Source organism: Lepisosteus oculatus, chromosome 2 (genome assembly GCF_040954835.1).
Source record: "Lepisosteus oculatus isolate fLepOcu1 chromosome 2, fLepOcu1.hap2, whole genome shotgun sequence".
NCBI classification, from domain to species: Eukaryota; Metazoa; Chordata; class Actinopteri; order Semionotiformes; family Lepisosteidae; genus Lepisosteus; species Lepisosteus oculatus.
This window is the reverse complement of record NC_090697.1, coordinates 65,490,719-65,518,084: the sequence shown is the minus strand read 5'-3', so window position 1 is coordinate 65,518,084 and position 27,366 is coordinate 65,490,719. Positions and strand designations below refer to the sequence as shown.

Here is a 27,366-nt window from a genome sequence, read left to right as displayed (position 1 = left end):
ATGAGCTGAGCTTGCATGGCTGACACCTTTTAACCTTCAGAATGAACTTCGGAGCACAGGGTTTTGAAAGCAGCACCTGGCACAGACAGAAGCGCTTGCCCTCTCCGTGTGAAACTGCCTGAGTCACCAAATCACGTGGTTCAGCTCACTTTGCTGATTGATCTACCCTTACTCAACAAAGTCACCCTTTTAAAGGCTACTGAAAGCAAGGAAGCCGGCAGGTGAATGAACTCAACTCCACGTTTCAGCCCCATTGAGCATGTGTGGGATGCGCTGGGACAGCCCCATTGAGCATGTGTGGGATGTGCTTGGACAGCCCCATTGAGCATGTGTGGGATGTGCTTGGACAGCCCCATTGAGCATGTGTGGGATGCGCTGGGACAGTGTGATACAGCCAGGGCTCAGAGACCAGGGAGCAGACACATCCCTCTCCGGGCTCAGAGAGGAGTGGGACAGAATCCCACAGCCTGCTGCAAACCACAGGGCACAGATGTTAAGCTTGAACAGCTTCCCAGAGAGGCCACACAGGCTGCTAGCCTGTGACTTTCACAGGAGATCAGATCCTGGGTTTAAATGCTGCTGGACCCTTGAGCAAGGACTGACTCAGATTCCTCCAGCGAAGGCCCTGCGGTACCCAGGCCATCACTGCAGCTCGTCTCTCTGCCCCCCCTTCTCCTCCCTCGTTCTGATAAGTCATTTAATCCTTTAATCGGAAAACGAAGTTCCGAGAGAGAGACTGCTGTAGTTAATGGCTGTCTGGTGTGCTTCGGCACTGCTGTAATTGATCCGTCATGCCAATTAAGTCTTTTGAATTGAATTAAACTGGGAGAGAGAGAAGCGACTGTCAGAAATCACCTTCAGGAAGGACGGCTTACGCCAGTGGTTTATTTCCCTGTCCTGAATCCCTGCGTTCCAAGAGCAGTAATCTGAGCGAGAGGAAAGAGGAACGACAGGGAATCACCAGAGCGCAGAGAGGGGGAGAAAAACCAGGGATGAGGAGGAGAAGAGGTGACAGGAGGAGAGAGAGGGGTGGGAGGGATGAGAGGAGGGGAGAGAGGGATGAGAGAGGGGGGGGGATGAGAGAGAGAGGGGAGACAGGGATGAGGGAGAGGTGACAGGAATGAAATGACGAGAGATGACAGGAGGGGAGAAGAAGCTGACAGAAGTGTGAAAGGATGGCTACCAGGGAGCGCTGGAGAGGAAGAAGGAATGCAGTATAATGGGGATGACAGGGAACGAAGGAAAAGGGAGACGTGACAGAAGGGGAACGAGGGATGAGGGAGAGAAAGATGCATCCTGAAAGCGTCCCAGCCTCAGACAGCCTTGACTGATGAGATCATTACAGGGAGCAGATCTATTCATCAGGTTTAAATGGGAGTCCTGGAGCAGAGTGGAACAAGATAGCAGGCTGGCAATGTACACTGTACACTGCACACTGCACTGAACCCAGTGCTGTACAAACAGCACACTGCACTGAACATGCAATACACTGCACTGAACCCAGTACTGTACACACTGCACTGAACCTGCAATACACTGCACTGAACCCAGTACTGTACACACTGCACTGAACATGCAATACACTGCACTGAACCCAGTACTGTACAGACTGCAGTGAACATACGACGCACCGCACTGAACCCAGTACTGTACACGCACTGTACACTGCACTGAACACGATACTGTACACTGCAATGAACAAAGTACTGTACACACTGCACTCAACCCAGTACTGTACACACAGCACACTGCACTGAATACAGTACTGTACACGCACAGCATACTGTACACTGCGCTGAACGCACAATACTCTGCATACAGTGTACACTGCACTGAACACAGTACTGTACACACACAGTACACTGCACTGAACACAGTACTGTACAGACTGTATATTGCACAGAACATACAATCCACTGCACTGAACACAGTACTGTCGACACACAGCATATTGTACACTGCACTGAACATACAATACACTGAACACACACTGTACATTGCACTGAACACAGTACTGTACAGACTGTATACTGCACAGAACATACAATCCACCGCACTGAACACAGTACTGTACACACACAGCACACTGTCCTGAACGTACAATACACTGCACACACACACTGTACACTGCACTGAACACAGTACTGTACACTGCGCACACTTCAACCTGTCTTCTGTGGCCTGTCCCTACCGAATGAAAGGCGCAGCTGGTACAGTATGTAGTGTAAAACACATCAAACGCACCTGTCTGAGCAGACAGATACCATTCACACACTCTGCCCTGCCCATGCCCTCTCCTCCGCCAGCACGTGGAAGAGTCAGAAAGTTAAGGAAGACTTTTCTACTGCCTTCCAATTAATTCTGCCTTAATCTGCCACTGGCTAATTAAATATTGAAAGAGCTAACGGGGGCAGAGGCAGTCCTGTCACGCTGGTCATTGGGAGAGGAGAGAGGCTGGCAGCGGCAGGACCCAGGACACAGCCCGGCCTTGACACACGGGGGCCCTGGAACACTTTCGTCGCCAGGCACGCGGGGAAATCGCTATCCCTGATGCGGATGGGGGGGGGCGGGGATTTGTCAATCAATATTTGTCAAAATAAATGTGGCCGAGGGAAGCAGGGTGGGAGCCTGTGGAGTCCTCCATGACGCCCCGCCGGCGAGGCGCGAGAAGGAAGCCCCAGCCTGCTTCGCCCGACGCCGCTTTCTACGTACTTTAAAGAAACGTTCAACTCCTTCACCTGCCGGACAGGAGCCCGACGGGCGCTTCCTGTCAGAACAAAGGGGACGGGTGGCCCGAATGTGGTCGGGTGGGCTGGCCGCCCACAGCGGGTACCATTAGCGTGGATATCATTTCCTCACGCGTCCCCGTCTCGCTCACAGCTGTGCGAGTACGCCACACAGTACTGTACAGACTGTACACTGCACTGAACACAGTACTGTCGACACACAGCATATTGTACACTGCACTGAACAAACAATACACTGAACACACAGTACACTGCACTGAATACAGTACTGTACAGACTGTATACTGCACAGAACATAATATACACTGCACTGAACACAGTACTGTCGACACACAGCATATTGTACACTGCACACACACTGTACACTGCACTGAACACAGTACTGTACAGACTGTATACTGCACAGAACATACAATCCACCGCACTGAACACAGTACTGTCGACACACAGCATATTGTACACTGCACTGAACATACAATACACTGCACACACACTGTACACTGCACTGAACACAGTACTGTACAGACTGTATACTGCACAGAACATACAATCCACCGCACTGAACACAGTACTGTCGACACACAGCATATTGTACACTGCACTGAACATACAATACACTGCACACACACTGTACACTGCACTGAACACAGTACTGTACAGACTGTATACTGCACAGAACATACAATCCACCGCACTGAACACAGTACTGTCGACACAGCACATTGTACACTGTACTGAACGTACAATACACTGCACACACACCGTACACTGCACTGAACACAGTACTGTACAGACTGTACACTGCGCACACTTCAACCTTGAAGCCTGGGCATGTTTGAACTGGCATTTGTGTGTCTTCTGTGGCCTGTCCCTGCCGAATGAAAGGGCTGTACGCCACGAGCCCGACGAGGAGCTGCGGGAGGAGCGCGCCGTGCAACGCGGGGCACAAGGGCGTGGGCCGGCGGACCGCCCCAGCTGCCCACGGGCCTGCCCCTCCGTCTCCGCCGGCGATACGGCCGAATCTCACAACCTCTACGGCTGACCGCCCAGCGCCCACACTCTCCTCCCGTCACTCATCCGGGCCAGAGAAGATGGACAGATCTAATCCCAGAATCCCCACAGCTGCCAGAATCACAACAACGGCCACTCCTACTGGGAGAGGGGGGAGGGAACTCGGTTGAACTGGCAGCCCGTCACAGCCCGAGGAACAGCGAGCCTGTCTCCCAGGAAGGGACATTTACATACGTACTGTATGTAAATATTTTAGGATGTGTCTTTATTGTAAATGGCCCTAGATTTGTGTTTCATGTTCATTGTGCTTGTACAGCTTTGGCAACACTGATCTTACTCATTGGTCCTGCCAATGAAGCGTCTTGAAGTGAAAAAAGACCCTGAATTCGAAGGCTTTGTGCGCCGACTCTTCCCGCGCGTGCGTGTGCGTGTCACCCGGCCCGGCGTCTGCTGTTGCACGCCCCCCCCCCCCAAGTTGGGCGAGCTCGAGCCCCCCCTCAATCACGAGCGCCCACCCACAGGGGCTCCGCCACAAGACAGCTTGACCTCTGCTATCGAGGAAGGCCTCTGCCAGTCCATCCCAGAGTGGAGGAGGGAGTAATCCGCACTGTTACACAAGGCCTGGTCACCTCCGCAGCGCAGCCAGATGTCCAGAGCCAGGGATTAGAGCTGGGTGCTAATCCCCTTCCCCCAGCACCGCCTTCTCAAGTCAAGAAGCTGTACTGGCATGACCCATGAAAGTCAGTGCTTCCAGAGCAGACCTTTACAATACAGGCACATCATGATGCATCTGCATACAGACATATGGAGCGTTACTGGGAGACGGGCTCACTGCTCCTCAGGCTGTGACAGGAGATCACATACTGGGCTGCCAGTTCGACCGAGTTCCCCCTTCCCACTCCCCTCTCCCAGTAGGAGTGGGAATTGACCTGATTATGGAAGGTATGGGAATTCGGGAATCACATTTTCTAAACGGGGGAAGAATGTCCCGTGTTCTCCCTCTCCTGCCCAGCCCTCTGTCCATCCCCCGACCTCTCAGCGCCTCAGGGCTCAGGGGTGAAGGAAGGTCGAGGAGCACAGGGGAGGAAAGGAACACACGGGCGAAGGGAAATTCATTTTCCACGCGGAAGCGCTCGTTCTTAGGAACGGGCTGTTTTCTCCCTCTCCGCTCGCGAATTTCATGAATTTCGCCGTCTCTCGTAGTGGAGTGGGTTGAGCGTTTCTGCGATTCAAGGTGAACGGGAAGGTATTTTCCCCCCTTGGTTAGATGAAACACCAGGATAACTCAGGCGCGGGTAACTTCCCAGAGCAAGCGGCCAGGTGACCGGAAGAAAACAAGCGCGCGAGCCGCACGTGGCGGCGAGATGCCAGTATCACCGCGCGAGACTCACCGCAAACTAAAACTACCCGTGTGACTATGAACTATGAACAGAAACACAACATTAATTCATTAAAATACTCAACCACCTATACATAAATATTTTCATATTATTTTCTTATTCATCTGCACAATAGATACTCTCCTCTGTCCGTGGCAATACAGATTTCCACCTTTTTTATTAGCTGAATACATTGAGAACAATTCTTGACTAATTTTACACCCCTTTGAAAGGAGCTGTTTATATTTTAAGAATGTTTTTTCATAATTTATGGATCAATGAATATGGAATCAGTTTGGCTAGGGAGAGGGAGATTTTGTCCAGTTTCGGCCACAGCTGCCCCGTTGCGGGTTAAACCAATACGTTTCCTGCCTGTTCACACTCATCTCGAACCCAAATAAGATAAATTAAACATATAGAGCACTTGGGGTCGTTTCAGTTAAATTAAAATGACTGCAAAACCCAGCCTATCAGTAAAATCAGCAAGCCACGGGTCTAGTGCACTTACTTTTTGTGATGGGCTCTACTTTATCTCCGAGCTGAGGTCGTTGAACACGAAACCCGCTCGTTTGCACCCGAATTCACCTACCACTTCAAACGCCGGGTCCGGTTCTGTCCGGAGCGAGGCAGGAAGGCGTTACCGGGTCACTAATGACTAGAAACCGGACCAGGTTGAACACTGGCAGAGCCGTCCTTACCTCGCTCAGCCGTTGGTTCCGACACGTGAAAGTCAGCCCGTGCTCACCAGTCCCGCCTGCCTCTCACCCCTCTGCGGGGAGCAGACTCCCCTTCCGCTCGTGTCTTCTGTTCTACCGCCCCCGTGTGGCGACAGCGCGTCTCGGCCATCCACAGCAGTATCGGCTGCAGGGACTCCCGCCCGGCACGGCTCGACCTGAGGAGCTCGTTTGCAGCTCACTAGGACAAATCTCCCAGTCTCTCGGGCCGCTGCCGCTGGTTTAGAGATTAAGAAAGGCCGCACACACGCCAGAGCTCCAGTCCTGGCTGTCACCATCCACCTGTTCTACATCTCCATTGTACCATCGTGCTATTTGACACATTTTTATATCACTCCTGCTCGTCAAGAGATAATTGCTTAAGCAGGAAAGGTATTGCCAGCTTTCCATAAACCCAGCAAAATCTAGTTTTTAAGTGCTTGTTTTTGCCATCTTTGACTGCTTTGAATTCTACTGAGTGATATAGCCAGCAGCCATATCACTCTGCAACTCACAACTGGCAGCCCACTGGAGCTCAGCAGGTGTGAGCCTGGTCAGTACCTGGATGGGAGACCTCCTGGGAAAAACTAAGGTTGCTGCTGGAAGAGGTGTTAGTGGGGCCAGCAGGGGGCGCTCACCCTGCAGTCCCAATGCCCCAGTATAGTGACGGGGACTCTATACTGTAAAAAACAGGCGCCATCCTTCTGTGGTCATTAAAAATCCCAGGGTGTTTCTCAAAAAGAGTAGGGGTGAACCCCAGTGTCCTGGCCAAATTTCCCATTGGCCCTTACCAATCATGGCCTCCCAATAATCCCCCTCCATGAATCGGCTACATCACTCTGCTCTCTTCCCCACTGGTGGATGCTGCACATTGGTGGTGGTGGAGGGGAGTCCCCATTACCTGTAAAGTGCTTTGAGTGGAGTGTCCAGAAAAGCGCTATAGAAGTGTAAGCAATTATTACTGCATGAAACGCCAACATTAAGTTCCATTCTCCTCCCCACCTCCCCAGCTGGTGTGTGGTGAGCAGACTGGAGCTTAATACTGGAGTCCTGTACAGGGCTTTGACTGGAGTGTCCAGAAAAGCACTATGTGTCAGGATATTATAAAACATGCAATACTTGTGTATATCACAGTATGATACACATAGTGTAGCACCGGTTTAAAAAAAAGTTTATGAATTCTTTGATACTTCCCCTGGGTCAGACCAGACTGCCAGAAAAAGGTGAAAATTAGATTATGGGCAGCTGAACAGATAACTTGCATCTTCAGCAATAATCCACATCCTAAATGTACCACTCCTAAACACTATGAGCACCCCACTACCAAAAGCTGTCAAGACCTACAACACTAGGCCAAGCCCTGCCACCCCCTGCAGGAAAGCAACTGCCAATGATACTGTTCTGCCAGGAACAATCAAGACAAACAGGCACTTTTAAATCTTTTTATTACAGGAGTCTGGGGGGGAAAAAAAGTAAAACTTAAAGTTGTATAAATGACCAGGTGTCATCCCCCCCCAAAACACTTATTTACAGAAAAAATATCTACAAAAAAAAACAGGAGGATTCATAACAGGGCTGAACAGAAATGATAGAAAACGGAGAGATTCCCACCTCCTGCAGCTTGGGGTAGAAAATTCATGTTTATTCCACTGGGGTCTGTGATCTGGGGAAGATCCCCCATCTCAGGACAGAGTGCAGCAGATCAAGTCTCCACTTTTTAAGGATAAGGGAGGAAAAACAACTCTTGCGCACTGTGCTGGAATTACTCCAGAGAGCGAGAGAGAGCTCTCCTCCCCTGGCCCAGATCAGCCCCAGTGCAGACAAGTCTCTGGGGTCACCTGTGAGCTAATCCAGCCGCTGTTTCATTAGGAGAACACCGGTCCCGAAGGACTCTGGTCCACATCTTGCTCCGACTGTAGGTGATCGCTAGGTTACTTCATTTAACACATCATTACAAACCTTTTCCCCAAATCTTTAGAAACAAGGGATTTAAAAGCGACCCACGGAGCCTGCTGGAACGGGGCTCTCTGGGATCAGGATCGCAGAACACAGAATTAAAGTCAGGGGTGTGCGATCCCAGGCCTGGAAGGCCAGCTTCTCTGCTGGGTTTCATTCTCTCTCTCGGCTAGCGAGGAGCTCGCCACTGGCTTAACCGGGCCAGTTCACCAGCTCCTCCAGGCTCTTCAGAGCTGCTGCTTTACACAGACGCACTGGCCCTCCAGGACCAGGACCGGACACCCCCGTTTTAAAATGAAAAGGCAACCGACCTGCTACACTCAGGGTGTCGGTCCACAGAACACAAGACCCCCCCTTGGACTAGTCACGTTCCCATTAAAAGATACAAGCCACTCATTTCCCACGTGGGATACATTAAAATTGTTTACTGGAGCCTAAGGTATAAAAATGCATTAAGTGCTGGGAAACAAGTGACTTCGCATTCCATCCACGACTGAAAACGACAAGAAGGGTCAACAGATACCACACACAGCCAAAATACTGAGAAGCCAGTCATTAATTCAGGACCACCCCTCTTCTGCTCCCACTGGAATTGGCAGGCTTAGTCCCTCCGGCAAAACGAGCGTCTGAAACCGCCCTCCAAGCCACACAGGAAGTGTCTGGGGGAAGCAGATCACTGCTGCACGCTTGACAGGAGTCACTTGATGGTATCCCAAGGCTTTCATTGAAAACAGACAAGCGCTACCAGGTTAGCGCCTCTTCTCCCTTCACCCCACCCTCTTCCCTGGCAGCGGCCCCCAGCACGCAGGAACGCTGGCTTTGAACAACTCCTCTCGCGCCTGGAGCGGTCGATCTGAGGACCAGAGGGTCGGTAAGCTGCAGGAAGGGGGGGAACGAGAGGAACTGACCCAGGATCAAACCGCAGATGGACAGACGGGAGCCCAACACGGGAGGGAGGGACCCTTCGGCAGAATCCCCATCCCCCCCCGACACACACACACACACAAGACAGTGGGATAAGAACCCCTCCCACACACACACACACCCCCTCCCTGCCTCGCCAGTCAGCGCCCCGTTAAGACGACTCCTCGTCGATCTTCGGGGCCAGGTAATACTTCACGTGTCCCATGTCGGCGATCTTGTACTCCACCACTGCAAGACAAACGCGACAGACTGAGGAGGCTGAGAGACCGTGAGCCTATTTCTCCAACAGGCGCCCCCCAGTGTGAAAATCCCCAGCATCCACCTCACTCGCACGCCGGAGCGCCCCCCTGGCGTTGTGGGACACGACCGCAGGCCAACTACAACAGCGCATGAGGCCTGTGCAACCGCCAACCCGGACCTCCACCCGACTCCAGCAGAGCAGAGCCGCTGCCCACGCCAAGCCTCCGGGGCCAGACGCCGTTCAAGCCTCAGACCACCCCGCGCGTCTTTCCCGCGGGCGGATCACCCTGGAAAAGGCCCGTCGGCGGACATCCGAGACCGCGCGGAGGCCGGCGTCGAAATCCAGAGAAGTCAGTTCCTTAATTTTTTGGCGGCTCTTATTTCCCCGCCAGCGATCTGGGCCCAAGGAAAGAGGACGGAGCCGTGCGGCGAGCAGGTGGCGCAGGGCAACAATCACGGAGGAGCCTCTTACCCAGGGGGATGTCCGCGGACATGCTCAGGGTGACCGTCTTGGACAGGGGGGTGGCCTTGGTGAAGAAGTTCAGGTAGTTGAGGGCGAAGATGAGCTGGACGGGCTCGTTCATCTCGATGGTCACCTGGAGGGGGGTGGGGGGAACACACACAGATGGGCTGAGGGTGGAGCAGCAGGAGATGGCACAAAGACGGGAGAACTTGAAAGCCACAGCCAGTGGGGGTGGGTGGACCTGCAGGGGGCGCTCTTTCCTACCGCACCAGGATGGTCAATATAAGCACCTCAGTGTGGTGACAACATGGTGCTGCAGGACGAGACCGTAAACGAGGTCCTGATCGCTAGGTCACTGATCAGAAGGGCAGAGGCATTAGCCCTGGTGCCCTGGCTAAATTGTGCCAGCAGCCATATTACCCTGCAACTCACAACTGGCAACCCACTGTAGCTCAGCAGGTGTGAGTCTGGACAGTACCTGGATGGGAGACTCCTGGGAAAAACTAAGGTTGCTGCTGGAAGAGGTGCTAGTGGGGCCAGCAGGGGGCGCTCGCCCTGCGGTCCATGTGGGTCCTAATGCCCCAGTATAGTGACGGGGACACTATACTGTAAACAGGCGCCGTCCTTCGGATGAGATGTAAAACCGAGGTCCTGACTCTCTGTGGTTATTAAAAATCCCAGGGCGTTTCTCATAAAGAGTTGGGATGTAACCCCGGAATCCTGGCCAAATTTCCCATTGGCCCTTACCAATCATGGCCTCCTAATAATCCCCATCTATGAACTGGCTTCATCACTCTGCTCTCCTCCCCACTGATAGCTGATGTGTGGTGAGCGTTCTGGCGCACTATGGCCGCCGTCGCAACATCCAGGTGGGGCTGCACACTGGTGGTGGTGGAGTGTCCACAAAAGGCGCTATATAAGTGTAAGCAATTATAATTATTAAATTATCAAACGAACTCGGTCAGGCGGGTATCACAGGTGGGCTCTAAGCCAGTGGTCTAACCCCGAGCAATTCGACTTACTGCCTCCTCCTCCTTGTCCACGTTGCTGGTCTGGGACAGCTTGATGTTGCCGGTGCCCAGCTCCCCGCTGGCCGAGAACTTCACGCCGTCTTTGGCGCAGGAGATCATGACGGCGTCGCCGATCTGGGACAGGTCCCGGCAGATCCGGGCGAACTCCCCCGAGGGCATCTTCACCACGCAGCTGTATTCCTGCTCCTGCGGGACAGCGGAGCGCCATCAGACCTCCCGAAAGACTGCCTCAACACCAGTAACAATCAAGCTCCCGGATCCCACCACAGGACCGGAAAACCCGGTAAGGACCACACTGCTAGACAAGGGGACTCTCTAGGGCCCTCCTAGAAGCAGTCTTTCACATCGTACTGTGCACGAAATCACCTGGATGCTCTAGATGTTTACAGAGCAAGGCAGAAATAGGGGAAATAGGTCGGGCTTGTACTTAAACGATCAGTCTAGCGTTCTAATCACTGGATCGTTAAAAACCTGCTCCCTCGGCGCCGACCTGGACTACAGGACCACCGACGAGCCCGGGACCCTCTTCAGGAGAGGGGCACTTACTGGGATCCCCAGCTGCTCCACATCGAGGTCCATCAGCTTCATCTCGTAGTCCGACACCTTCTCCTGATCTGGGGGGGGAGGAGACGAGAGGGAGAGTCAAGCTCCTGGCGCCCCAGGGTGAGCTCCACTGTCCTCTGGAGCAAAATCACAGCACCGAGCACAGCCCATCACCAACCCCGCCCGGTGATACAAGCCGAAAACAGGAAGAGGCCGCTCGGACTAGTTAGCAGCGGCTACCTGATCCTGTCCGATAACCATCGCCTGTTCCACACTCCCACCCCCCCTTTGTGTAAGGGAGTTCCACAACCCCGAGCTCACAACCCACTCACTGAGCGTCTCGAACACCAGGGCCAGCGTGTCGGCGTTGTCCTCCGCGCGCAGCGTGATGATGTCCTCGTTCCCTGCGCACTTCAGGATCTTCGACATGCTGCAGCGACAGGAGAGAGCGTCCCTGAGTGGCCCCGCAACTGTCCGGCCCCCCCAGACCTGCCGGGTCAAAGCTGCCACTCTCCGCCACCCCCACATCCCGGAGAGACGGGCCCCTTCGCAAACGTTCGGGAGCGAAGCAAGAGGTAAGGGTTTATTCCGCGCTGGAAGAGACAAGTTCGGCTCGGGAGCCTTCTGAAGGGTGAATGAGGCTCCACAGCCAGACCCTCGTCTCTTTTCCTTTTCAGCACAGGAATCAACAGGAAGTTTCTGGACTAAACGCATCTACTGCTACATCTGTTCTCTTTCTTTTCCCCCGTTTACAACCATTTTTTGTGCAATATATGCCAGGGACCTGTGCAATACATTTATATGTATATCTATATTTATATTCATATGTGTGATACGATTTTTCTGTGTACTGTTCTGTTCTAGTTTGTTCTTTGTGTGTCCGGACTGTGAGTAACTCTTGTATTGTATTGTATGTATTGTACTATTATTATATAATTCGTTACACTGTGGCTGTGTTGTGTGTGTTAAGCTGCTGTTGCACTGCAATTTCCCTCACGGGATCAATAAAGTATCTATCTAACCTTGACTTGCGGCTTTGCAGCCCAGCCATGCCGACGCAGCTCCCCGCCTGAACTTCTTCAACGTCTGGGGACGCCGTTCATCTATTTATTGACCATCAGGGGGATTTTAAAATCTAGTCAGCCCAAAAAAATCCTCACCTACAGTGACTAGCAGCAGGTCATCGGAGAGATGTCCCAAATCAACACCCCACATGCCACCTGAGCCCACATCTCTCTCATCCCGAGACAGGACACTGAACTGCTGCTCCTGGCCGTCTCCCTCAGGGTGATCTGCCCCTGCACAGCGAACTGTCGGACACCTGCCTCTGTTCTGCGAAGGTGCATTATTCATGTATCATCTACAACGCGTCCATCGCCATTGCAGGGGGAGTAAATTTACGGGCTCTGTCTGCTTATGAAATGTTCTATTCGTTTGAAATGTTTGTTTGTACGGTTTTCTGGAAGTTTCTGTGCGCAAATCGGGCTGCCTGTATGCCACACAAATCTCTGAAGAATCGCATATAGTATTTTATGGCATCGATCTTCTGAATCTAAATGTTAAAAACTGACACTCACTCGAACAAGTGAGACGCTGATCATGCTCAGACCTACAGGGCTGCGTCTCTCCCTGCACGCAGAGCACATTGTACTTTCCCGCCAACAAGACCCCCGTTTGCGAATTTGGCGCCGAAGTGACGTCACGGGGCAGGGGCAGCCATGCCGCCTTTTGATTTCCTATTCCGTTTTCCCAACTCGTGGCGCCAGAGCAGCAACAAAAAAAAACCATCCAGGCGCCCGAGTTCACTTTGACACAAACTTAAAAGGGGCAAAACAGGGCATCTACACGCCCTGTGATTTACAGGCTGAGTGCTCAAGTTAAAAAAGCCGGAACTGAAATACAGACCTCAGGGATAACATTTATGAACTTATAACAGCGATGCACCGTTTATTATTCTTTAACGCATCCTGGATTGCTATTTCGAAAAAAAAAAACAAACGCAACAGATCAATAGCGCTGTATATTATATAAGTTATTTTAGTCATTTCAAATTCCCAGAACGGTTCAGTCAGGTGACGGAGCGCCAGTCCGGAGATCCGCTCATGTACAGACATGCCCGGCGCGGCGCTACTACTCCAAGCACAGAGCACCGTCCGGGGAAACGTCAAGACACCCGGGTCACGGGGGAATGGGCTACTACTACTTTACTGACCAGCACCCGCGAAAACTAGTTCCCTCTGCGCCACGGCGCGCAGTAATTATTTACAACGACTTCACCGCTCTAAAACTCAATGTGAAGAGCCGATCGACAGCGCACTTTATAACCCGTGTTAACAGGCGCTTTGGAAAATACAATAATGCATCAGATACGCAAGATCCGAACCCGGGTGTCGGACAGCAGCGCGCGGGAGGGCTGCCCGCGGACGAGACCTCCTCCCGGGACCGGCTCGGCCCAGCTCAGCTCACCTGCTCAGGTTCACCCCCATGGCCAGGTTGCGATCGCAGCGGTAGGAGTCGAAGCCGTCGCTACGCAGCGTCAGCTGCACCAGCGAGACGTGCGAGGAGTCCATGCTCTGCAGCGAGATGCCGGACGAGCTGATGTCCCAGCACGCCTCGGTGATCAGGTCCTTCAGGGCCTCCAGCACCTTCTTCAGGATCGAGCCCTGGACCAGCCGAGCCTCGAACATGTTGCAGGAACGACCTGTGTGTGCGTGGGCGTGCAAAAAGAGAAATGGGTGGAAACGCAGGTTCCTCAAGCGTCAGGCTCAAAGTTATTGACTCCTGGCTAAATAACCGCAGCAGCACTAACTATGCTTGCTACTCCGGCGACTGAAATACAAAGACGAGCTGGCGGGAATCGCCGAGTTTTATTCTTGTTCCTCTGACGTCACTACAACCCCTCCGCCCACATCCGGGAAACCCCGACCGTCACCCAGGCGATGATTGGCTAAGACGCGCGTGCCTTGGTTTGCGCGCAGCATAGAGACGACTAAAACACTGCGATTTTCATCAGAGGTAGTCAACTATATACCCAGGGTCAAACAAGCACATTATGAAGTGCGATGTTGTCCTCAGTCGGTCGTGCCGACGAGGCGAAGCACCCAGAATCGAGCGCGGCAAATCACTGGGAATGACACCGAGATCAGCCAATCACCGCTGGGGAGACGGTCGGGGACAGCCCGCCCACCCGTATCCGCCATTTTGGCTCTGGCTTTTCCGCGTTTACCCTTCACTTCAGCGAGCCTCCTCGCAGACTGGGTTCCCATCCGACTCGACCCCTGGAGGAAGTGCCGTGTAGTTTAAAAGGGCGCTAATTTGTTTTTATGTTTTTTTGTTCTGAAACGCACAAGGGAGTTTGTTGAGTCAGGCGGTAAAAACATGGCCTGTTGACACATTGGACCACATTTAGAATAGGCATAAAGTGCTGGAAAAGAAAATGTGTAAGAACTGAAAGTAAAGGATTTTTAAGGTGATTGATTAGTATTTTTCTCATGTAAAATCAGGGATGCAGAGCAAAGGTACAGTATTCCGTGATAGGTAAAACTAAAAAATATATTTTTTAATCAATTAAATGAGCGCTTTTCATCAAACCTCTGACAACTGGACAAAAATATCAAAAGAAATTGTCTTCCTGAAACCAGCGACTACTCTTTTCATTCGGATTCCTGTCCTTACACCCACTTTTAATGAGTGTTAATAAGTGAGACACAAACAGACGAGAAAGGGAGAGAGGATCAGCACAGCAGTCTAATAGTAATGAACTAAAAGATGTATTAATATTCCAGGATCAGCAAGGTCTACAGTCTCAAACTCTGTTTCTGGAGGGTGCTGGCATCTAGATTGTATTCCAACCTGAGCAGTCAAACAATTAGCCTAATTATTTTCTGAGCTGGACATATGCCTCATTTTTCTTGAAGTCTTTTATGATTACACTGAAGGTACAGATACCTATACCCCCCTCTGAGCCTGGCTAGATGTATCACAGCTGTGCAGCTCGTGAGATAGACCATCAGTGCAACAGCGACTGTTCAGAAGACGCTGGGCTTTGCAGGCACCCAGCTCTGCTGGAGGAAGATGCCCTCGTGATGCTCCAAACCTGGGCTGATGAGTAGTAAAAGATACCACAGGGGCAGAAGGAACTTGGTGGTTACCATCATCCCTCTGAGGTTTAATTTCCACAGCACCGCCGAAGTCAGCAGGTCTACAAAATTCAGGTTGGGAGCCTATGAGCATAATCTCAGTCTTCTCAATCAAACAGCATAAATCTCCATCTGTCACAGTTAAATTGAGCATAATCTCAGTCTTGTCAATTAAATTGAACATAATTTCAGTCATGTCACAGTTACACTGAGCAACATCTTGGTCTTTTCCATTAAATTGATCTTAGTTGTAGTCCTTTCCAGTACAATGTGGATACAAGAAAGGTTTAATGTCTGATGGAGTTTGCCCATGCTGTCCCATGGGGTGCAGCGATTGACAGTATCAAAACGCAGCACTTTAAACCAGGAGAAGATTATGGAGTGACCCCAAGTTCAAGCCATGATGAATTAACTACTTTAACAACCGATTTACTTTAACCTGGATGAAAAGGTTTGAGGATCTCACTGGCAGCCACGGAAGATTGCAATTGAGCCGACACCTCCCTTTCAGGACTCTTGGGTAGGAAAAGGAGATCAGAAACAGGACAGCAGTTGTTAAGGATCTCCACATCTAGGTGTGAAGTTTGCGGTTAAGAAAAGCCTGGCCTAAAGGAACAAGCCCCGATTTCTGGGACTCACCGATGAGGGCAGCAACTGGAAGAGAAGAAACTTCAGCTACTAATACCACTTACTGTGCCGCCGATGGGAGAAATTCAAACCTGTGGACGGAGAAGACGAGGTCGTCGCGACAGCAGGCGCAACTGGTTAAGGAAAGTGATGAAGACTGGTGTGAAAACTACACCAATGAGTTGCATTGTTCGGGAGAGGGAAAACAGCAGCTAGTTCAAACATTTTACTGATGGCATAAGAAAGGACTGTAGGAGTACTGCAACCCCTCTCACACGATTGCAACTGTTAGTTGTGTTCCTGCAGAACTAAGGTACACTGTCAAGTGTACACTCAAGGCAAGTCGGACCTTTTTAGGTGCATTTACACGGTGTTACTCTTGTACGTGTAGTGCTGTTCTGTTTTTGTAAACTCGGTAAATTGCAGTAAATGAAGTCATTAGACAAGTGCTTACACTGGAAAAATAATGCTAGATGATAAACCAGCAACACGCAACATAAATCAAGAAAACACTTTCATCATTTAGGCCTTTTTATTGCATCGTGTTGAGGATCCAGTTTTTCTCCGGACACACACACACACGCTCTGCGAACCGTTTACGTGTACAAACAGCAAAAACGTCTTGTCATTCACTCTGCTCCGACAGACACTCAGAGGCAGGGCAGGACGTAGCGTGTGGCCATGGCCAGGATCGGCGCTCCGGTCGGGATTCCTGGGAAAGGGCCGGAGGAGCCGGCGATGTCGATGTGGGAGTAACGCAGAGGCTGTTCGGAGTCCGTGCCGTGCTACGGGTGAGAGGGAGGAGTGAACATGTCAGTACAGAGCAGAGTTTCCCCAAGTCCAGATCCCAGGATCCTACATCCAGAGCGTTTTCTCTATGAGTCTTATCTACAAAAGCTCAATGCAACAGCCCAGACACTGCGATGTGGAGGACAAGGGGTTCTGGTGTGTAGTGTGTACAGTTGTGTGCTCGATGTCCAGCCTAGACACTGCGATGTGGAGGGCAGGGGGGTCTGGTGTGTAGTGTGTGTACAGTTGTTTAATGTGTGGATTGTTGTGTGCTCGATGTCCAGCCCACACACTGTGATGTGGAGGGCAGGGGAGTCTGGTGTGAATAGTACAGTGTTGTTTGCTCAGTGTCCCAGTGTCTTGATGCCATGATGAGGAAGGCTGCAGGGCTCTGGTGTGTAGTGTGTGTGGTTGTGCGTTGTGTACCTTGTACAGCCCTGATGCCATGATGAGGAAGGCCGCGGGGGTCTGGTGTGTAGTGTGTGTGGTTGTGTGTTCTGCAACTTGTCCAGTCCTGATGCCACGATGAGGAAGGCCGCGGGGGTCTGGTGTGTAGTGTGCGTGGTTGTGTGTTCTGTGCAGTTTTGTGTACCTTGTCCAGCCCTGATGCCATGATGAGGAAGGCCGCGGGGGTCTGGTGTGTAGTGTGCGTGGTTGTGTGTTCTGCAACTTGTCCAGTCCTGATGCCACGATGAGGAAGGCCGCGGGGGTCTGGTGTGTAGTGTGCGTGGTCGTGTGTTCTGTGCAGTGTTGTGTACCTTGTCCAGCCCTGATGCCATGATGAGGAAGGCCGCGGGGCTCTGGTGTGTAGTGTGCGTGGTCGTGTGTTCTGTGCAGTGTTGTGTACCTTGTCCAGCCCTGATGCCATGATGAGGAAGGCCGCGGGGGTCTGGTGTGTAGTGTGCATGGTTGTGTGTTCTGTGCAGTGTTGTGTACCTTGTCCAGCCCTGATGCCATGATGAGGAAGGCCGCGGGGCTCTGGTGTGTAGTGTGCGTGGTTGTGTGTTCTGTGCAGTGTTGTGTACCTTGTCCAGCCCTGATGCCATGATGAGGAAGGCCGCGGGGGTCTGGTGTGTAGTGTGCGTGGTTGTGTGTTCTGTGCAGTGTTGTGCACCCTGTCCAGCCCTGAAGCCATGATGAGGAAGGCCGCGGGGGTCTGGTGTGTAGTGTGCGTGGTCGTGTGTTCTGTGCAGTGTTGTGTACCTTGTCCAGCCCTGATGCCATGATGAGGAAGGCCGCGGGGGTCTGGTGTGTAGTGTGCAGTGTTGTGTACCTTGTCCAGCCCTGATGCCATGATGAGGAAGGCCGCGGGGCTCTGGTGTGTAGTGTGCGTGGTCGTGTGTTCTGTGCAGTGTTGTGTACCTTGTCCAGCCCTGATGCCATGATGAGGAAGGCCGCGGGGCTCTGGTGTGTAGTGTGCGTGGTCGTGTGTTCTGTGCAGTGTTGTGTACCTTGTCCAGCCCTGATGCCATGATGAGGAAGGCCGCGGGGCTCTGGTGTGTAGTGTGCGTGGTCGTGTGTTCTGTGCAGTGTTGTGTACCTTGTCCAGCCCTGATGCCATGATGAGGAAGGCCGCGGGGCTCTGGTGTGTAGTGTGCAGTGTTGTGTACCTTGTCCAGCCCTGATGCCATGATGAGGAAGGCCGCGGGGGTCTGGTGTGTAGTGTGCGTGGTCGTGTGTTCTGTGCAGTGTTGTGTACCTTGTCCAGCCCTGATGCCATGATGAGGAAGGCCGCGGGGGTCTGGTGTGTAGTGTGCAGTGTTGTGTACCTTGTCCAGCCCTGATGCCATGATGAGGAAGGCCGCGGGGCTCTGGTGTGTAGTGTGCGTGGTCGTGTGTTCTGTGCAGTGTTGTGTACCTTGTCCAGCCCTGATGCCATGATGAGGAAGGCCGCGGGGCTCTGGTGTGTAGTGTGCGTGGTCGTGTGTTCTGTGCAGTGTTGTGTACCTTGTCCAGCCCTGATGCCATGATGAGGAAGGCCGCGGGGGTCTGGTGCCCACGGGGGGTGAGGGTGGAAGGCAGGTTGTTGCTCTGCAGGAGATCCTCGTACTCCGACTTCCCGCGGTGGAACTCAAAATCATCGCGGCGGATCATGGACACCTCGAACACGTCGCCCAGCACCTCCCCCGCTGGCACAGAGAAAGGACAAGGATTGAGCACGGGGAGAGGAAACGCGGGTCGTCTGCGACGCGCGACACGGCTACAAGATCAAGCACAGACGTGCTCACAGCGCCGGCGCCTCTCACCCTGCTGCCACTGGTGGGCGTTGCCTGCCTTGCGGGCCTCTCCGTTGTCCATGATTATCTGAGAAATGGGACAGCGGGAGGTGGAAGCGAAAACGAGTTACAAACAACTGCTCGTGCAGAGTTAAAAAGTCCAGAAGGAGCCGAGTCGCAACTTGGTGATCTACTACTCCTCCTGCAAATGTTAATGGATTTCCTCAGCGTGATTGTGACCTGGATCTGCCACAGCTTCTGCTGTAGCAGGGTCAGCTGGCATAAAAGGTGTACGTGGTCTCAAACCACCATCAACATGGGAATCAAGTCGGAGAAAACATACCTCAGCTGACACTACTTACTAGAAGTTACACATCCTAGATATAAGGTGTTTTCACCTCCCTGTAGAGATGCTTTTCAGCAGAGTGCAGTGCAAACAGCAGAGGAGTTGCCACACAGACAGGAATGAAAGTGGGAGGGTGCTCACAGAGTAGTCTGAGCCCATGGCTCGGATGGCATGTCCAGTCAAGGTGGCGATGGTGAAGATCTCGGGGGCGACTTCGGATACGGCCTGAAACACACGGACAACCAGTTCCATTTTCGCACGCGGCAAACCCCGGACCCTTCACTGCTCAGGATTTTAACTATTCCACCTTGTGGTCCAATCTCGTGTGTCGCGTCCCTGGGATCAGCCCAGCCTGCTCAGTATTGGGATGCGACACCTCAATGGAGGGATTTCCATATTGATAGGGGGTGTGGGAGGTGCACCTCTTTGGAAGAGGGGATATACCGAGATCCACACTGCTCATTATGATCACAGTGAGGTTTTGAAGAATGGGAGTGCCGATGTCCATGTTCTAGCTTAACTCCACCGCTGGAGTGCTCAATCAGGCATGAACAAGGTCTGTTAAATGGTAGGAACATCTCCCTTCTGCACCTGATCTGCTGTGCTGAAATTCTGCTGGAGCAGAATGGCTGCCACACACACACAGCTACTGCACATCTGTGACTCTTCTCTGTTTCAAGATCCTGTAAGATGAAAAGTGCAGCATAATGACAGTATAGTGCGACCAACCTTCTCCTTCATCTCGCACAGCAGGTCGGCCATCACCATCCTGCCCTCAGCATCCGTGTTCCCCACGCGAATGCGCTGGCCCGCGCGGGACACGATCAGCTCGTCGGACACGTAGCAGTCTGAGAGAGAGGCGTGGGGCAAGGGCAGGAAGAGAATTAGAAGGCGAGGGAGGCAGGAGGGTAGACAAGCAGGCTAGACATGCCGACTGCTGGACACACACACACAGACTGACCTGCCCCGACACTGTTCCGAACCATCGCCATGGCACCCAGAACCTTCAGATGCTTGGGCTTCAGTTCTGCCAGTACCTGAGCCAATCAGAATCCAGCAACATGACATCATCAGAGAAAGAGGGGAGAGAGTGAGGTGTCAGAGTGCAGGAGGCTGATGAGAGAGAGAAGGGAGAGAGAAGGGAGGGGGGGGCAGTACCTGGAAGAAGCCAGCCACAGCGGCAGAGCCACACTTGTCACGGTGCATGCCTGCCATCACACCCCCAGCCTTGATATCGGCTCCCCCGGTGTCGTAGGTGATACCCTGAAAAGAGAGGGGCACAGTGACTGACACAGCACTACAAGGCGGAGGTGCAGATGTTCAGAGTGAGCGCGAGGTCTGACCTTTCCCACCAGCAGCAGGGTGTTCTCTATAGGCCCCTCTCCACAGTACTCCAGCTTGATGACTCTGGCCTGGTGGCGCACAACAGCTTGGAAACAACAAAACCACAATCACTGCACAGTACAACACAGCATACTGTACGTGCACAGTTGTTTCTGTGGTACAGTCACAATAGGAATACACTGCCATTCCAGTCACTATGGGAACACACTGCCACTCCTACAGTACAGAGCAGTACAGTCACCTTGGGAACACACTGGCATTCCTACAGTACAGAGCAGCACTGTCACCATGGGAACACTACAGCTATGTACCACGGCAACAGCACAGTTACTATGGGAACACACTGCTGTTCCTGCAGTACAGCACATGGAGAGTCACTGTGATCTGGTCCAGTCCAGTGCGGTGTGGTGTGGTGCTGAAGAACACCAGGGTGAAGTGAGGTGCAGTCCTGCAGGTGGGAAATTCTGCCTACCTTCCGGGTCCCTTACCATTGGCACAGCGATTCACCGCCGCCAAGCAGGGGTACTCCTTCTGCAGCTCCCCGACGTGGCTGATGACGCTGACCTGCGACGGGTGGAGACAGAAGGGGGAAAGGCCCAGGAGAGGTTTCAATGCATGGGCGCAGCAAAGACTCCCCAACACACTGGGCACAGCGTCTGCTGGCGTGACCTTGGCGTGACCGCAAGGCCAGGGGAGCAGACAAGATCCAGGGGCACACAGGGGGTCCTACCTTCACCTCGGTGCCCTTGAAGAGGTCCTGGACATACTGCGCCACTCGGGGGGCCGCCATGCGCTCCGGGTCCGAGCCCCCAATGTCACGGCACACCACCCTGGCGGGGGGGGTAGATGAAGCTTTAGCACCAGGCAGGACTGAAAACGGGGGACCCTTCTCGGTCCAGACACAGGAGCAGCCAGGATCCAGCTCCACAGCTGCGTTCAGAACTGGCACCCTGGGGTTCCTGGATCAAGACGCTCGCAGTCCAGCAGGCAAGACCGGCCCCACAGCTCACCCGGTCATTTCTGACTTTGATGTGATTAAGACTCTTTTTTTCTGTCAGTATTATTTACACTTTTAAAAGCCAAGCTCCTTCCCAAAGGGCTCTGGTTCCATGAGAGCAGGAAAATGGCTGGGAGAAAAGGTGCATAGCACACAGACACTAGGGGGCGCTAGGTCTGAACTTGCCAACCAGGTGTCCATGATGGCTTACGTGCATGGGGATGTGGTCCCTATTGGGCCCCCCCATCTGAACATTCCAGATTCCACTACAGTTTAAACAATAAGGTCGTTTAAGATCTACCTTTACACACGCTCTATTCATCACCCTTTACAGATTTCACCCGGGACATTCATGTATTCTAGGATTTGCACACAAACACGCGTGCATGCTGACTGACCGGCCACTCTCCAGCGCAGTGGCCAGATGCGTGATCCTCCTGCCCTGCGTCTCCTCAGGCACCCACACCCCCAGTGTCTCCACCTTGTGGTCCTTCTCCATTACTGCAGCCTCCCGCAGCTCCAGTGGCTGAACGAGGACAGAAAGGGTTTCTTTTGTCACACATTCCTGAAACAGTGAGCCCCAGGAAGACAGTCCAAGTTCTCAAGAGGTCTTCTCAGACTAGGGAGCAGCATCATTCCTACACGCCCAAGCCAAACACTTTAAGGATGGGTTTGTAGAAAAATATTTGGCACAGTTAAATGTTAAAAAGTTATTTTATGCCCACAAAAGGTTTGCTACAAGCTCCCCACATCCACATCACAGGCAGCACAGCCCCATACCGGAGAATCAGTGCTGATTGGAGGAGAGGTGCTGCAAGCACCAAGGAGGCCACAGGGGGCGCTGTGGCACAGAGACCCAAGAGAGCCCAGGCCAATTAACCCCAGCCTTCTGTCCGTGAGGTTCGGCCAATCACCTGACTCCTCTTGGGGTCCGCTGGTGACATGACCCAGATTTGAACCCGTAGCCACAGAGCTGAACTCCGGCAAGAGCCTCTATTGGTTGAGCCACTCGGGACACCTCAGCATTGGACAATTCTAGCTTTACAGGAGGGGTGAAGACTTGAAAGGTTCTTACTGCTGTTGATAGGGAGTTAAATGCTCTGCACACAGCCCAGTATGTCAGCTCACGTGTGGCACGTCTTCAAGTCACTCTTTACACAACTACAACACACCCTACCATCCTGACGCAAGAGTCGCAAGAATCTTATACCAGAATGCTCTGCAGAACGGGTCAGATCAACAGGACCCGTCTGTCCAATCAAATTAGAAGAAATTAAGACTTCCAATACTGTTTAAAATACTTCTAATTCCTTTGAAAGACTTAATATGATCAAATTTAGCCATTTCGACCTGAAGAGGAGGAGAAATCCATGACAATGATTTGACGAAAAAGCTGGGCAATAGACCCCCGCTTTACAGTCTGGCTGTGACTCACCACATAGAGAGCATGCAGAGCACCCAGAACGGCCACCAGGGGGCTCTCCGCATAGCTGCTGTGAGGGGGACACACCAGCAGAGGGCGCTGCACACCAGCTTTCACAGCCCTGCACACAGAAAGGACGAGTCGGCATGGCGGCGCACAGAGACCGGCAGGATCGAGCCGGGGGACCGCGTCTGCACCGAAGCGGATTTTGGATGCGCCAAAACCCCATTCAGCTGCTGAGGTGGCATTTTATTTCGGGGGGGGGAATAAAAGATGAACTTGTTACCCTCAAAGACTGATTGCAAAGCTGCACTAAAGAAGGAAATTAAAGAGTTAAAGGGTGCTGCATAGGAAAGGAATTCTTTGTCTTTGCTCTCTCATTGCAATCGTCAGTCCTTAGCCAAAAACTTCCAATTCAAATGCTTCATTTTAAGAACTCCTACCGAAGCCCGTACAATTCATTCCTCTCGCGGGACCTGGCCGCGCACACTGACCTCTTGACCCCAGAGACCGCCGCGTCGCTGAACCTCCTGATGTCATCGTAGTCCCGGTTCACGGGACCCGTGCACGCAAACACCTGCAGGCGGGACGCGGGACAACAGAGAGGGGAGACGCTGCACATCTGGACACGCACGGCGGGTCACTGCGGCCGACTGGGCCTGTACTCACCAGCCGGTTCCCTGGCAGGCCCGGCACCTTCAGCACCACCACCTCCTCGCACAGCCCCCTGTCCACCTGCGCAGAGAGAGAGGGGCTCAGTCCGCCGCAGAGCGCGCGCGCCGGGGCGGGGCGGGGCGGGGCCTCACTCACGCTCTTGTAGTCCTGGAGCGGCTCCTGCAGACACCCCAGCTTCTCGGGCAGCTTGTCCACGCTGTCCGCCACCAGGATGATGCCGTCGAACCTGGGCGAAAACGCCAAGGCATCACACAGGAGCTCGCCGTCAACCCTGAACCTGCCCCAGCGTTTCTCTTCCTCTCCCTCACCCCCCACCCTCCCCAGCCTGGTCTCAGTCCGGCTTCTGGATGCTCCAGATCAACCCCTTAGCCGAGACTATTGGCGGAGGAGGCTTTTTAGAGCCGTCTCTGCGCTCGGTCTCAGGTTTGAGAGGTGCTCCGATGGGCCAGAAGAGCTCCATGTGTGATCAAGTGCTCTCCGAGCTGCTCTCAGCTGCTCTCCAGCAAGTGAGCGGCGAAGGAGGTCCTGACAGGGTGCGAATGCAGTGTCAGTCCCACCCTCTCGCTGAAAGGGCCGCTCTGTGAGCTGGGGACGTCCAGTCACTTCCCCACACACCTGCGGGAGCAGAAGCTCTTTCAGACCGAGCCGATTCTGACTGAAGACCTTGTTCAAGCTCTCATGAGCTGTAGAAACATCTCCATCAGCTACGAGAGAGGGACTGGCCCAGGCAAGTGGGAACGAGACACAGCGTTTCCCCAGGATCCGTGTTGAGATCCACTACTGACCCCCCCACCACGCCCATGCCCCCCCGGCTCACCTCTGGTCCTGGCAGTCGGTGGTGTACTCAACAGGCTGGACCCTGAGACAGAGAGGGAGAACAGGCAAGTGAGAGCTCAGAGGCTTTGAGGTTTGCACAGGCTGCCTGTCTAAGCCAGTTTAGAAAAGTCTGGATGGGAACCAGCTACACACGTCACAAAACAGTCTGCAGAGCCCGCAGCTCGTAAAACCCGGACCAGCTCGGAACAGAACAGCTTGGACCAGGCAGAGGCTTGATATCCGGCATGGCTCCATCAAAATATCCAGCAACGAACTCCGCAAAAAGCCGGTTTTCCTGGAAAATGAGCAATTCGTGCCAGTCCTGAAGGATTACATACAGAAATTCATAAGACCAGTCCATCAGAGGGTCATGTGCTTTTCAAAGGGATCCTACCGGATTTTAAAAACAATGAGTGGAGGTGTGTGAAGCTCTCAGCCTGGAGAGCTTCCAAAGCACAATGAGACAGTTTACCCTTCATGGTCGGTCTGGCGAGTGTAAATCTAATCTCGCACAGCCTGACCGTGATCAAGCACAGTGGGGGAGCTGATAATATCTCTCCTCCAATTTGGACAGTTTCCAACACCGTGCCAAAAATACAAAATCAAAGCACATAACTTTGATTAGTCGAAACAATCCAATTTACAGTGACACACAGGTGTGAAATGTAGGCTACAAAGACCACCCATCTTCTGCAGCTTCACAGCCTCCTCATGAACAGAACCCTGAGATCTACACCACCAGCTTCACGAACCTGTGGCTGCCATAAGAGGTCATTTGAAACAACACAGGCTCATGGGACATGCTCATTCATCATCACATCGTGCCTTTCAGGGAAAGTGTCTTTCACAAGAACCGTAAGAATAGTTGCTCCTTATCTCTCCCTTTTGTATGCCACAAGACCCCACTAATAACTGCCTCAAACCGATACATTATCAGGCCTCTCATTCCTGTGGCAGGTGCACCGGCACCTTATCAAGCAGACCTGCCGCAGCTGGAGCTCCTTGCCAGGTTAGAAATCTCTGCTGGTGTTCAGGTACAGAACGACAGGCAGGAAAGGTCTGTGCCCGTGTTCTTGATTTACTCCAGGGCTGATATCCAGCCGGTTAGATCAGCTCACCCCCACCCGCGCCCTCAGTCAGGTCTCTCGCTCCTGGGGTGGGTTAGTGCTGAGGCTCAGTGCTCGAGTACATTCAACCAGGGAGACCTCCTGGGAAAAACTAAGGTTGCTGCTGGAAGGTGTTAGTGGGGCCAGCAGGGGGCGCTCACCCTGCAGTCCATGTGGGTCCTAATGCCCCAGTATAGTGACGGGGACACTATACTGTAAACAGGCGCCGTCCTTCGGATGAGATGTAAAACCGAGGTCCTGACTCTCTGTGGTCATTAAAAATCCCAGAGCGTTTCTCGAAAAGAGTAGGGGTGTAACCCCGGTGTCCTGGCCAAATTTCCCATTGGCCCTTACCAATCATGGCCTCCTAATAATCCCCATCTATGAATTGGCTTCATTACTCTGCTCTCCTCCCCACTGATAGCTGATGTGTGGTGAGCGTTCTGGCGCACTATGGCTGCCGTCGCATCATCCAGGTGGGGCTGCACACTGGTGGTGGTGGAGGGGAGACCCCATTACCTGTAAAGCGCTTTGAGTGGAGTGTCCAGAAAAGCGCTATATAAGTGTAAGCAATTATTATTATAATCAACAGGCCCCGTTCACAGACTGCGCTGAGCTAGAAACACGTGTGTAAACGGAGGGCTACAGTACGTTTCTTCTGACGCTCAATATACTGCATAGAAAAGTGCAAAAGGTAAATCAGTTTAGAACAAAACAGAAGATTAACGGTTGTAAAACTATTAATCATTTACATGCGCAGTGCTGGGAAATTGTGCGCACGTTTGTGCACAGAAGGTAACTGTACCCAAGACCTGCCCATGAGCCACACCGCCCTAAGCCCGGTCTCTCACCAGAATGATCCGAGTGCTGCACCACGTCACCGTGCAATCGCGGACACCTCACTTCTCAGCTAAGCAGTTAATTTTGGACTAGAACTCTCGAGTGGCGGGATTTTGAGAAGGACGTGAACTGGGGTGACGGAACCAGCGGGGGGGTTAGGAATTAGACCAAACGTCTCTGACACGATTTCAGGTTGTGCAATCAGCTGCCCTAAAATCCGGATATTCACTGCGCCGGAAAGACCAGCCCTGACTATCTTTTCTTAAATTGTTTTATTTATGCTTAACAAAAAAAACTAAAGTTACAATACAAACAAGAGTACATATAACAATTCAAGACACAAATATCGTCAGGGGTACATATTACTACATAAATTCAAGTTATGAAAAAAGATTAAACAAATTATTTTTATTTAATGTCCGCACTGCTTTCAGATTTTTGCACTTCGAAACAGTCTGCAAATACCCACTTACTTCCATTTTAAAATGCTCAAACAAGGGGGACTTCTCAGACCACTTCATTTTATGTATATAATAACGTGCCATTATAATAATTAAATTGATTACAAACGAAATTTTAATATTGTTTTCGATGGGGCTGAAACTTAACATAACATCACTTTCATCAAAACAAATATCAATATTGGTCTCTATCAGCCCTGACTGTCAGCGCGGCGCTGGATGAAGTTAAAAACCCCTCCTTGAAGTCCCCGTTCCTTAATGTTCAAATGAAATCAACCAAAAGTGCACGTTAAATAAATACATAGCGTAGAAGACAATCCGTACACGTGTACACGACTTTGGTGACAAAAGAAATAATAACTGAATGAAACCAGGACTCCCACAGCTTCGCTGCTTGGCCTTCTAACTGGTCCGTAAATAATTTCTTACCCGATAAACCCCATCGCTGCTGTCACCGCAGTCCTCAATGAGCGATCTCAAAACAGCGGTGTGTCAGCTGACCGATCATATGCAACAAGCCCCGCCCCCTCCCCCTCAAACAGACACGGGACTGGTCAGCAGCCCTCCAATGCCGATGGGG

The 27,366-nt window shown here is 52.3% G+C and overlaps 2 protein-coding genes across 2 annotated transcripts; both read right to left on the bottom strand.

Moving 5' to 3' along the window:
- Positions 1 to 7,278: 7,278 nt before the first annotated feature.
- Positions 7,279 to 13,888, bottom strand: pcna (proliferating cell nuclear antigen). Its single transcript, XM_006625592.3, has 6 exons — positions 13,474 to 13,888; positions 11,340 to 11,437; positions 11,011 to 11,078; positions 10,456 to 10,650; positions 9,443 to 9,566; positions 7,279 to 8,958 (listed from the first exon to the last, which is right to left on the bottom strand). Exons 1-6 carry the CDS (start codon positions 13,692 to 13,694, stop codon positions 8,882 to 8,884), a joined length of 783 nt encoding a protein of 260 aa, XP_006625655.1. The 5' UTR covers positions 13,695 to 13,888; the 3' UTR covers positions 7,279 to 8,881.
- A 2,398-nt stretch (positions 13,889 to 16,286) lies between these two features.
- Positions 16,287 to 27,281, bottom strand: LOC102691653 (putative aminopeptidase W07G4.4). The gene is made up of 17 exons (XM_069180830.1): positions 27,216 to 27,281; positions 24,381 to 24,422; positions 23,699 to 23,789; positions 23,558 to 23,623; positions 23,383 to 23,465; positions 22,901 to 23,009; positions 21,864 to 21,991; positions 21,199 to 21,298; positions 20,957 to 21,032; positions 20,468 to 20,553; positions 20,283 to 20,387; positions 20,086 to 20,161; positions 19,854 to 19,972; positions 19,266 to 19,349; positions 18,809 to 18,866; positions 18,510 to 18,691; positions 16,287 to 16,558 (listed from the first exon to the last, which is right to left on the bottom strand). The coding sequence occupies exons 1-17, from the start codon at positions 27,227 to 27,229 to the stop codon at positions 16,424 to 16,426; spliced, it is 1,554 nt and encodes a 517-aa protein (XP_069036931.1). The 5' UTR covers positions 27,230 to 27,281; the 3' UTR covers positions 16,287 to 16,423.
- Positions 27,282 to 27,366: the final 85 nt, after the last annotated feature.

Excerpts from the sequence above, each read along its gene's own strand:
- pcna (XM_006625592.3), bottom strand. The coding sequence starts at position 13,694 with ATGTTCGAGGCTCGGCTGGTCCAGGGCTCGATCCTGAAGAAGGTGCTG. Across the intron at positions 11,438-13,473 it reads ATGGGGGTGAACCTGAGCAG|CATGTCGAAGATCCTGAAGT; the intron begins GTGAGCTGAGCT and ends CTGTCGCTGCAG. Across the intron at positions 10,651-11,010 it reads TGGAGCAGCTGGGGATCCCA|GAGCAGGAATACAGCTGCGT; the intron begins GTAAGTGCCCCT and ends GCTGTCCCGCAG.
- LOC102691653 (XM_069180830.1), bottom strand. Across the intron at positions 20,554-20,956 it reads GGTGAATCGCTGTGCCAATG|CTGTTGTGCGCCACCAGGCC; the intron begins GTAAGGGACCCG and ends GTTGTTTCCAAG. Across the intron at positions 18,692-18,808 it reads CGCCCACCAGTGGCAGCAGG|CGGGGGAGGTGCTGGGCGAC; the intron begins GTGAGAGGCGCC and ends TCTCTGTGCCAG.